The sequence below is a fragment of the Anomalospiza imberbis genome, chromosome 8 (assembly GCF_031753505.1).
Source record: "Anomalospiza imberbis isolate Cuckoo-Finch-1a 21T00152 chromosome 8, ASM3175350v1, whole genome shotgun sequence".
NCBI classification, from domain to species: domain Eukaryota; kingdom Metazoa; phylum Chordata; class Aves; order Passeriformes; family Viduidae; genus Anomalospiza; species Anomalospiza imberbis.
Genome location: NC_089688.1, coordinates 18013472 through 18025571, shown reverse-complemented (window position 1 = coordinate 18025571; position 12100 = coordinate 18013472). Strand labels below are relative to the sequence as shown.

The 12100-nt window shown below is 42.1% G+C and overlaps 1 protein-coding gene across 1 annotated transcript; it reads right to left on the bottom strand.

The window, feature by feature from the left end:
- Positions 1-700: 700 nt before the first annotated feature.
- Positions 701-11744, bottom strand: C8H10orf71 (chromosome 8 C10orf71 homolog). Its single transcript, XM_068197581.1, has 2 exons — positions 11605-11744; positions 701-9885 (listed from the first exon to the last, which is right to left on the bottom strand). Exon 2 carries the CDS (start codon positions 9713-9715, stop codon positions 5105-5107), a length of 4611 nt encoding a protein of 1536 aa, XP_068053682.1. The 5' UTR covers positions 9716-9885; positions 11605-11744; the 3' UTR covers positions 701-5104.
- Between the last annotated feature and the right edge of the window lie 356 nt (positions 11745-12100).

The following is a 12100-nucleotide window of genomic DNA, read 5'->3' as shown; positions in this document are numbered from 1 at the left end:
TTTCTCGTAAAAACATAACCAGCCAATTATTCTCTTTATGGTCTGTTATATTCATATTACAGGAGCACTTCCACTGTCAGCAAGGACTTCATGGCTACTCAGGGATTAAAGCAGAGAAAACCTAAATAAAATTGTCAGTCTGGACAAGGACTGAGCCAAAATCACTCTGAGAAGAGTCTCCACTGTGTTTCACAACACAATATACAATAGGAGAAAATAAGGAGAAATGAGAAAAAAGACAAGTTACACACCTGGCAACTTCCCCCAGGTGGATGGGACACAGGGAGTACAAAAGTCCTGATGTCCTCTGGGTGGTGGCAAGGAGGTGATCATCTCCCAGTGCTTTTGGACTGGGTGCTGGCACCATATCTCCATGGTCGTCTGGCCAGACAGACCACTGCCCTTGTATAACAGGGAGGGTGGGAATGATCGCAGGAGTCGTGGGCCAAAGGTGCTTCTGCCCAATGTCCTCCTCTCTTTAGGAAGGGGAGGAAGGGGGATGAAGCCCTGCATCCAGTCATCTCCTAGATCTTTTAATTGTATACCACACACACACACACACACACTCACTTCCTTGCTCTGAACTTTCTCAGCCAGCATAACTGGAGATAGAATTACAATGACACATATTTACAATGAAAAAGCTGGCTAGAAGTCATTCCAGTATTATAAAACAAGTTCCATTTATTTTGTTTATTAATTAATAAATAATTACTTATTTGCAAATACAGTTGCATTGATGGAACATATATCTTCTTGGACAGATGACTTAGGAAGGCACTGAACTCCCAAGGAGGAGTTGACAAAAATCCATGCATGTATGCCATTTCAATTAAACTAAACTGTCTAAAACAAATCCAGCATTTTCCACAAGAAAATTCAAGCCCCTGGGACAGAGCCATGGCTGTGGGATGGCAGTTCAAGTCTGCCATGTGACAGCTGGATTGTTGGTATTGCAGTCACCCCACAAGGAGAAGGACATTCAGAGGGAGGCAGTTCTGGCCCTAGAATGAAAGACTAGCTAAGTCAAGTTTGGCCTCAGTCACACCTGCCAAGGAAGAATCGCCACTGTAAAGGAGCTCAGGGCACCAAGAAATGCAGCATGCACAACGGCCACGGCCACCTACAGGAGAAGGAAACAGTGAAAACAGTGGCCCCTGTTTCCTTCAGCCTGCTGTGCTTCTGTGCATACCAAGAACCTGCTGTATTCTTTAGTCCTAACCACAGTCTGCTGGCAAGGCAGAATTTGGCTTGGCTTGCCTCAACACCTCTATAATCTACAACTAAATATCACTGTCAAAATACACTGCTTTCCTACAACTGCTTTCAGGACTATTGCACGTTTCCCATAGCACCCCTTCCCCAAAGAAAAGGGTCAATTTACAACTCTCATTCTGCCTAGTACTAACCTCTTCCAGCCCTGTTTCCCACAGCAGCAATGGAAAACATCCCCCCAACAAACACGAACACAATAGGGCAAAGAATGAAAACATATTTGTTATTTGAAAAGGTGTCATTTGTCTTCCTTTAACACACGTACATTTTGTGCTCACCATCACAGGCATTACTGCTTTCCTATACTGATATATTCCTGATATGCAAATGGCAGTTTTACAGGTGTATTACATATATATATAGGGTGGTTTACGTGGATGCATGTACAAGTTTGTACACACACACTCCCACAGCTGAGCAAGAAGTTGGCCAGCAGCATGGCCTAGGCCAGAGACAGGCTTGCTGATGGCTTCCTGCTCAATACCCCGCTGGGACACGGAGCAATACTTTTCCAATATCATTCATGCCCCGTGGCAAAGCGCAGAAAGCTTTGGACACAAGACAAAAACAACTTTCTTATCTACTCTTAAAACTCCCCCATTTGTTTAATTTCACAGAAACATAGAATCATTATGGTTGGAAAAGACCTCTAAAATCATTGTGACCAATAGTTAACTTAGCACCAAGTGTTCACCACACCTTTTGAATACTTCCAAGGATGGTGATTCCACTACTTCCCTGGGCAGCTTATTCCAATGACTGAGACCCTTACAGTGAAGAAATGTTTCCTAATGTCTAATTTAAACCTCCATGGAAATTACCTCTCAGGAAATTTCCTCAGGTGCTGTCACTTGTTGACTTGGAGAAGACCCTCACCTTGCTACAACAATTTAGCTACAACTTCTCCAGGTCAAAACCCCCTCTGTTCAGATCTGTTCAGAGACACAGTCCACTGTGAATGCAGCTTCTTGAAGCTAGCAGAAAGGGCTGATGGAAATGGAAAAGTCTTACTTGAAATGTATTTGGTATACAAGTTAGGACTGTCTCCTCTTTAGATGCCCATGTTTCAGTTCGGCTTAACAGCAGAGGGAAAAATACAGCCTGCTTTCCTCACATACCTGGAAGCAGTATAATGAAGCATCCCATTCTCCACAATAAGAGTTTTAGGAGACCCTTGATAAAAGGGTTCAGAAGTGTGCATGTCTACAAAATAAATGGCAGTTAAGTAAAAGGGACCTTTTTAAATGCATGTATATATTTTTGTCATCAAACTACCATTAATTTTTTAATCTGTGCACAGGTACTTCATATCCATAGTCTTCCCTTGGAAAGGAAGCTTTTATCTTGTCCTCTGAGAGCCTACTTCTTGACTTGGGGCTGTTAAAGGCATTAAAATTTGTAATACCACACACACACACACACAAAAAGGCTTGTGCATTCTGATAGGCTTTAAGATTTCATCGGTTTTGTCTAAATGCACCATGGAAAACTCTAATTGATCTATTTATCTATATTTTAACATGTGGATGAGATGCTGCTCTATACTGGATAGACATATGCTGTATAGAGTGATAGCAACAGAGTAGTGCAACATGAATAACACTATCAGTTTACAAAATATTGGTGACAAAAAAAAATATTTATAGTAAGAGCCACTTCCCTTAATCTAACAACTTGAAAATGAATTCTTGTTTTTGAAACAGTCTTGATTTTCAGGGTTTTTTTAAAAAACTTTCTTTCAAAATGAGCCCTTTCTCAGGGGAGACTGCATTTGCTGAGTTCCAAGTCAAAGTTAATTAAAATTTTAATGTTTTCAGAACAGGATCACAGGATAATTCAGGCTGCAAAAGATCTCAGGAGATCTCTGGGTGAACCTCCTGGTCAAGGAAGGTCAGCTCTGAGGACAGCCCAGGTTGTTCAGAGCTTTATTCAGTCAGGTGCTGAAAACTTTCCAGGGTGGAAAACTGAACAATAAATGTTTATTCAAATATGGGAATTTGGATGAATATGCTTAAAACTTAAACCATACCAGTACAAGCTTCTTCATTTCCAACCCACACCTCTGCTGCAATCAAACCTACCAAATCACAAAATGTGTAACAGGTGAAATCAACCATAGAAAATCATCAAAGGCTAAATCAAAACCCCACTGTAATCAGTGAAGTGATGCCCTTAGTGTTTGTCTAAGAGAAATGTTTCAGTAAGTGGCACTGATGGAAGGAACTGTCTGGTGGGACCAGGACAGGTTGTGAACACATGGGTCTTGTCAGGGATGGAGGAAGACTGAGAGCTGAATTAAGGTAAAGGAAGGAGTAAAACCACATAGTGGGTCAGTGTCCCAAGAGAGGCTTCAGTCCTGGGAAATTTTCTGAAGGAAAACTTTGTCATAAATATTAACACTGGGAGAGTGGAGCAGTGGCTGTGTCCTGTCTCCACACTGTATTAATTAAAAAAAAAGCCTGATTCATCCCTTTCTTTTCAGGAAGTCAAGAGCTGCTTCACTGAAAAAATCCCTGTAAAAATTCCCTAAGATGTGAATCAGGCTGAAAGTCACTGGCATAATTCTTCCTTAGAGCTTCTGCACTTCAGTTATAACTGGGGAAAACACTAGGAAAATGAGACAGAAAAATCTAAGCCAATATTCCAAATACAGATATTTACAAGCAGGCACAATACATTCAATTTTTCCATCTTTTCACCTAGGTTTCCTCATTAACTATGATGACAGAAAAAAGATTATGCAAGGATGAGTGGTATTTTCATACAGATTTTCAAAGAAAAGTGATAATTCAAATAAGCACTTTTCTAGAAATTAATACTTTGGACGTTCTGAATATTTTGTTTGTTTGTTTGTTTGTATTAAATCACAGAATTCACAAGATCAAACCTAGGTACATTTTTCAGGTTTTAAAAGTTAGTTCCATGTTTCAGTGGGATCCTGAAAACAAAACAAAACACATTTCAATTACAATAGTGAAGAACTTCTTGTCCTAACAAATAATTAAATACTGTCATGGGACTTCATTCAACCTTGCTCCTCACTAAAATATTTCAGGCCAAGTATTAAGATAACCTGAAGTTTTAAGTTGCATTATAAATAAACCCTGACTCTGGGGGAATCTATTTGGATATTATCAAGAAATATAAAGAATTCAGCAGCATGTTAGTGGGCACTGCAAAAGTATATGAGAAGTCTAGAACAGCTGCAACTGCCTTCTGGTTGTTTAAAAGGGTTTTTTTTTACATGGCTGTTGTATTGTGCATCCAGTATACAATCTTCTTGTGAATGACATCAGGGCAATCAACGTGTGCAAAACATGGATCTTGCATATACGGCATATTTGTAGCCACATACTTTCTACCTGTCAATATAGTTCAAAGGCAGTGAGTGAGGAAAGTTCAGTAGATGCAGCATCAGTTCTAGGTCTCACAGGATGCATAGGATGGTCTCATAGGTTTCATTTAGTGTCATGTATCATGCAACACATCTGGACAATGGGACACTTGCTTTGGCTATCCCAGCCTACTTAATGATAAAGCAGCAGCAGCAGCAAGCAGTGGCTTTACATTGTCAAATGTATTTGTCTAGCTGGCATTGCCCCTTCATCTCACTGATAATTTGGTGCTTACTCAATTTCTCTTTTCTTCAGAGTGGTCATTACCTTGCATCTTTCAACATGAACAGCTTTTATTTCCTTTCCCACCCAAACCACAATGAGATGCAGACAAAGTGTTGTACAAATATCAAATCTGCATGTGCTTTTGTGTGCATGTGTCTGTCCAAACAGTTCTTAAAAACACTAGCTGGCATGTTTTGTTACTTCAGTTTTCAAGATACTCCTTCAGCAGCAAAATCATCTAAATTGGCGAGGGTGACAATGCTAGTACTTTGGGCTGGGCTCATATCCTTTCCTAAGTGAACGTGAGTTTCTCCAGCATCTTGACGGTAGGAGTAGGAGGCTGGTTCAGTGTCAGGCTGAGTATCCACAGACTCAGTGTATCTGTAGTCCTGCTGGCCTTCTTCAGGCAGTTCAGCTGGTTCTGGTGCAGCAGGCACTGACCAGGCAGGTTCAGAGAGTTGAGAAGGTGATTTCAGCACAGCTACTGCTGAGGCTGGTAAAGGCAGCACTCTAGGGTAGGAGGCATAGGGAGAATTCTTAATTTCTGAAGAGGTGGACTGGTGTAAGTTCTGTTCCAAGGAAGGGACTGAGACTTGAACATATTTGCCTGTTTCTGGGTCATAAAATGTCTTTACATTAACTTCAGCTGGTAAATCAACTACATAGTATTGACCGGAGTCAGGGTCTTGGAGGAGTTTCCGCTGGGTGGAAGAGGGTGAAGAGCTTGCTGAAGGTGCAAGTCTAGATTTCCCAGGAGTGGTTTCTGTGGGAGTAAAAGTTGAGGGCAGGGGAGGATGAAGGGGAGTATATACTAAGGGTGAAGCAGATATTGTTGTCTCTCCAGAATGAGTAGGCTTTCTCCCTACAACATCTGCATGCTCAGTCTGATGGCTTTTCTGCTGCTCTTGCACTTTTTTCCTCTTGTTTGCCAGCTTTTTAGCCCGACGCAGAGCCTTTTCTGTTTTTGGTGGCACAGTGGGTGGTTTGCCTGCGGGTCTCCCACTAAGTCCCCTGGGCTCCAGTCTCCCATCTTCCCCTGTGACATCCAAAAGTAGATTCCTCTGTGCTGAATTGATTATCTCTTCTGTAGGCATATAAGCTTGCCTCTCTAGTGCCATGTTCAACAAGGCAGGATTTGTAACATCCTCTGTCTCTCTAAGGCTGGAAATGGTTGGTTTATCTGACAATGAACTGGCAGCAAGAGAGTGCATCGTGCTTCCTGACCTGGGGCTTGTAACAGCAGAGCATGAAAGACTGTCTAACAAAGGTGCACCTTCTGTATGCAGGATATCCTCTAAAGTGTCATTGGATACAGAAGAACATGTGTGGTCCTCTAATATGGAGCCAGTCACAGGGGAAATTGTCTGCCTAGTGATTATTTTTTTTGCACAAGAGCCTCCTTTGCGGTTAGATAAATTATGATTCTTAAAGTAATTTGTCTTTCTTTCTGCAGAATAGCTGGGGTTGTTTTGTGCTTGGTCATCTTCCAGACCTATAATTGGCTGTGCTAAACTCTGTTTTGCCTTTGTAGGCTTCTTTTTACTTCTACAGACACTTTCCTCATCCATTTTCCCAAATTTATTTAACAACACACAAGTCTTTTCATCTTCCTCTGTCAGTTTTCCATATGAAAAGCTCTCTGTATTTTCCAGAAGACTGGGATCCAGTGTTACTGAAGCAGATCCAGGCTCACTGGCTTCTTTTTCTCTGTCACTTGCTCCATCTCTCACGTTCTGCTGCCCTCTGTGTCTTGATGCCCACCAGCCAACCTCCTGGGCATGCAACATGTGCTGCTTGTTGTAAACTGCTGGGGACATAAACCTACGTTCCATTTCCTTATAACTGCTGCTCACCGTATCGTCCAGGGAAAATGACCGGAGTAGGGGCAGCTTGACAGCCTTTATTACCTGAGGAGACCTGAATGTGTTGTCTTTGATCATAAACAGACTGGGTTTGGTTGAGCTTGAAGATGACGGTGTTAGTGGTTCCTCAGGCCTGGAGATGGATGTGTCTCTTATACTGTCAGACGCAGAATTTGTGCTGTTGGCCTCTTCCCTTTTCTCTCTCTCTAGTTTCTCTTTCATCAAGCTCCTCTCTTCATTCCCAGTAACACTTCCCTCCCCCTTCTCTGCTGCACTAGTGCCAGGGCTGATACAAGCACAATATTGCAGTTCATCTTCCCCAGCCTCTTTCCCTCTCTCCTTGTGTCTTTTCTTACTTCCTGAACCCATTTCACTGTCAGTCCTCTGGCTTTCTTGGAGGCATGTCTGCTCCATCAGGGGCACTGGCAGAAATGGCTCTTCTTGAAGTGGCTGCTCCACTGTGGAGACAAAGGATTGCTCTGAAGAACTAGTGCTTCTTTTGCCTCGTGCTTCATGGCCAGGTACCACAATGTTGGTTTGGGTGCCACTGTAAGGTTCATCTTCTGGTGGTGAGAGTTGGTTTAGGAGTGTTTTGAAGGCAAAATTTTCATTCTGAATAGCAGCTTGTCTTTCATTTTCCTCACCCTGCACATTGTGATTTTGCACGGGCTGCCCAGCTTTTGTATCTACATTGTCTCTACTGAATGGTCTCTGTGCTGCATACTGCTGATGTTTTCCTAAGTCAAGTTCATTTGATTCATGTCTGAATGAGGGCAAATTTTCATTATCCCCTGTGTTTTTAACCAGATCTTGGTGTTTTGAATTGTCTTGCTTCATGCTGTCTCCAGTTTGGTAAAATGGAAGGTCTTCTGTTGTCTGGGGTGAACTCAAAGTCAGATAATTGTCTGTGAAGTGTCCAGTTAAATTGGTTTTATTGTCATTTTCATGAACACTGCTAGACAATACATATGCTATATCACTCAATTCATCTTTCTCTGTAATATTTTTCTCACTTTTGTCATGTGAAGTTGAGAATGAGGAATCTATTTTTATACTCTCCTGCATATTTTCCCTTGTTTTATTTTTCTCTTCCAAGGCCCTTAACAGGGGAGAAGGGGTATAAATGCTTTTAACACGTTTGCGCACATCCTTTAAGTTAAATAACAGACTCGATGCTGTCAACCTGCAACTATCCCAAGACCTGCAATCATCTAAGGTGCTATCCCCATGGTCTCTTGAGGCCATGCTCTCTGTGGGAGGAGGTGTCAGGGGGATCAGCTCACTTTCAGCAGTGTCCACCTCCTGTTTCAGTGATATGACAGGTGTTAGGAGTTCGCTGATGTTGAAAGAGGAACTGATGGATCCAGGGGAGTTTGCCTGTTTAGCCAGAGGTGTCACATGCAGACCAGGGTCAGCACCAGCCACCTTTTCAGACAACGAGGTCTTGTGGCTGTCTGTGACCTTCTCCTTTGCAGCCTGTCTCTTCCCTGCTGCTCTTTCTGTGGCCCTCTGTCTCCTCCAGGGTGGACAGGTATTGCTGAGCTGGGGACTGTGGGATTCCTCTTCAGTTAAGGTGGCCTGGGCTTTCGGTGGAGGTGGACTGGGTGTCTCAAACCTGAGTGAGGGTGAAACCATCCTACAGGACACAGACTGGGGTGACACAGAGGCTTGGGACAAGGCAAGGGGGGAAAGTCGAGCTGGCACGGGGGGTGGTGGCACAGGAGGGGCTTCAGGGCTAGGGGGTGTTGAGGGACAGCCGGGCCGGGAGGGGAGTGGGAGAGGAGGTGCTGGTGGGGCGGGGGGTGGCCGAGGGGGACCCTGGTGTACATGGTTCCTAGGGGGAGGTGTGGGAGGGAAAGCAACAGGAAATTTGGTTTCTGAAGGGAGGAGACCCTGAGGTACAACTCTGAGAGAGAAAGAAGCTTCTTGTAGAGTTGGCTTCATCTGAAAATCTTTCTTCTTAGCAATAGTGGTCGTGACAGGTGACAATTTATGTTCACCTGTGTGGGATCCTTTAACAACTGGTGATTCTTCCAGGTATGCAAGACCATCCTTTTCCATTTTTATGTCAACAAATTCTTCCTTTTCTGTCATTTTTTTATGATGAACATTCCATGATTCAAAAGCACTATTCTCACTGTGAAGAAAACTACCTTTTTTTGCTGGCTCACTAACTTTCAAGTTTCTGTTTTTTAAAGCCTTCTTACAAGAATGGGAAAAATTTGACTTGGCTACTTTTGACATCTCAATCAGCACAGGATAATAACCATCAGAGTCCTCATAACTCAGATCTATTTTATTAGGTCTTCTCTGTGGCTCATGTTTGCCACTGAGGCAGTGGCTACCTTGACTAGCCTCAGAAAATCCAGAAAGTTCCTTGTGGATACTTAAAATGTCTGTATCATCCCAGGAAGTAGTATCATTGCCATGATTTATTTTGTATTTTTGAAAGCTATTCTTAATGGGCTGCTTATTTGCTATCAGAGAACTTCCTGACCCTTGGTCTGCAGTCTTATCAAATGTCTTAATCAATGAGGACACTTTTGAAACATGCTTATTGTTCCTTGGACCAGGGACTGGCAAGCTCAATTTCCTTTCCATGGCAAAGGTGTTGTTTTTAGCAATCCTCTTCTCCTCCGAAGCACACTTAGGTAACTGCTGGAATGTAGAAGCCCATATTGTATGTTCATTGTTTCTTGCTGTTAGCTTGTCACAGACATTGCTTTTCTTGATGTCATGGTTTAACGTCCCTGAGTGAATTTTAGCAGACAATTGGAGGGCGAAGTCTGGTGAAATGCAAAGTTCTGGTTCATTGTAAGGGTCTTCGAGTTCTGCTACGCACAAACTTTTGAAAGCCCGATCTGTGAGGCTGCTCACCTCTCTGTCGGCGTCATCCAGGAGACTCCCAATACTTGAGGAATCACTGTGTCCTTCTGTATGTTTCTTATTTCCCTGCATTGTTCATGAGAGTCATGGGTGAAGTATCCAAAGGATTAGTTTCAGATGTTAAATAGGCAGATTACTGTGTGAGGCAGATCCAGATGTTTGCAATTCACAAGCATAAAGCCATTCTTCCAGATGCTGCACATTGACTCATCTTACAGAATAGCTGAAGGAAACTTTCTTCTCTGCAAAGCCAAAAATTATAAATTACATTTTTTCTATATTAACACTATTAGACAGAGAGCATTTTCCAGATATATCTGTCACTGACTAATTTTGTGATGCTAGTAACACAATGAACAGCATGAAAAATCACTGTTATTTTGATCAACTCAAGTAGCTCATGGTAGATAGTTTAATTTCTGGAAAGGGCCATTATAAAAAGCATTTTCACCTCATATTTTTATTTGAGCTCTTAAACAAGGACATAAGAAACAAATTTCAAGTACTTCCCTTTCCATACCTCTAACCATAAACACTTCCAAGTGCTGTGCATAGATTTAGAAAAGAAGGATAGCCATTTTTGGCCAGGAAGAACTGGTAACCAAAATGGCTTAAAAAATCTATCACTGAGTACATCATTGCACATTAAGTCCAAAATGAAAGAAAAGTTGGTAAAACTGAATTGTCACAGCTTTGTCATGATAATTGCCATGAACACAACCCTTGTTTGAGAAAACAGAATGGCACTACAGGTAAAAAGGATTACTGTGCACGTTCCAGACCCTCAGTGCTGGGGTACAATTTAGCCACCCATAGCAGGATACAGTTGGGTTGTGTTGGTCTGTTGGACTGAAGCGGCTGCTAACATCAGCTTAGCCAGCAGAAGGCAGGAGTGCCCCGGGGACTGTAGCAGACCCACTACAGTAGCACAGGGAACATTTGATTTCAGTTCCAGCACTGCTGAGAGCTAAAGGTAACCAATTCAACACAATTATAAGGTACCACAGACTATGACACACAGTCAGGGCCCACAGTACTGAAATTTTTGTGTATCTCCTTCTGAAGACAGGATGGGGGAATCTTTTAATTGAACAAGTAAAAGCAAAATAGACCCTTTGGCTGTACTCAAAATCTCTACACTAAAACTCTTGAGAGTTTCTCTGTAAATTCTTTAGATGATTACTCTCACATTCGAGGACTTGAGCAGAGTTTTGACTAACTGCAGGGAGACTCAGTTTAAAAGCATACTCCAGAACTGGCTAAAACTCTTTAATGAAAGTCTGGTCTGTATCTCCATTTCCTCCTTAGAATGGCATTATGAACTTGTGATGAGCTGAAATACCACAGTTCACATCTACAGTGACTTCTATAGGAGTAGAAGATATCTACATCTCAAGCTTGAATCCACTGATTCAGCTCGTAGAACTGAGCAATGAAATTCAGATCTAGATTCCAGCCTCTCCAGGTGTCCAGATCCCTGATTCCACCTTGGTCCATCTCAGTGAAACTCTTGAAAATGACCTGTTTCTCTCTATGGTGAACCAGTGCTGGTCAAAGTATGAAAGGTAAGAGGAACTGAGTTTAATCAGATGAATTACTCTGGCTTAGTTGTTTCTTTAAAGGAAAACACTCCTCACCTTCCTTTTCTATTTAAAAGAATCTCAGCCAACCTATTTTTAGACTCCAAGTATCATAGTGAATTTAGATCCTATCCTTCCAGCCATGCAATTCCAATGACTTATGCATAACTACAATAGATTTACACCAGAAATAAAATGAACCTAGCAGAGCGTCTCCATCTTACTTTGTACAAAGATTTTTCAAACATGAGTTTCACTCCCCCTGCAGACATACATCTTTGTGTATAATGCAGCAAGAAAAAAGAGATGACAAATGAAAAGCCATCCTGCTCCTGGTTTTGATTCTTAACTGTTATATAAATGAGAAATACAAGTACATACCTGCCTTATAATTTTGCTTCTTGTTTTTAGAACTCACTCTCATACTTGTAATTGGCTTCTTTTCTGACCATCTTTAGTGAGGAGGTAGAAATAGTCCAGTGATGTAGATTCTACAGACGTAGTGTCCCAGGACGTTTGTGACCTTCAGCATTTTTTTGATCCTAAGTGAACTCTGCAATTTGAAAACAAAGATATTTGTTTGCATGATCTGAGGATTGTTTTGTTCATTTGTTCGTTCCCATTTTACAACCATTTTAGGGCTGATTTACAGGATTTCTTACAAAAAGAGACGGGTGTCCATCCCAGAGTGACAATAGCCAAATACCTGTTGGGTTTGATAGCTTGTGGAGTGCAGTCAGGTTCTTAGCAAACAGCTGTCACAATCTCCAGCACACTCTGGTAGCCCCAGCAGGGACTGGCAGCTGAGTGAGCAATGATTTCCTGGCATTCTGCCCTTTGCAAGGCTGGGTGATGACTCCAGGCTAAAAAGAAGAAT

Coding starts and splice junctions, on each gene's coding strand:
- C8H10orf71 (XM_068197581.1), bottom strand. CDS start 9,715: ATGCAGGGAAATAAGAAACATACAGAAGGACACAGTGATTCCTCAAGT.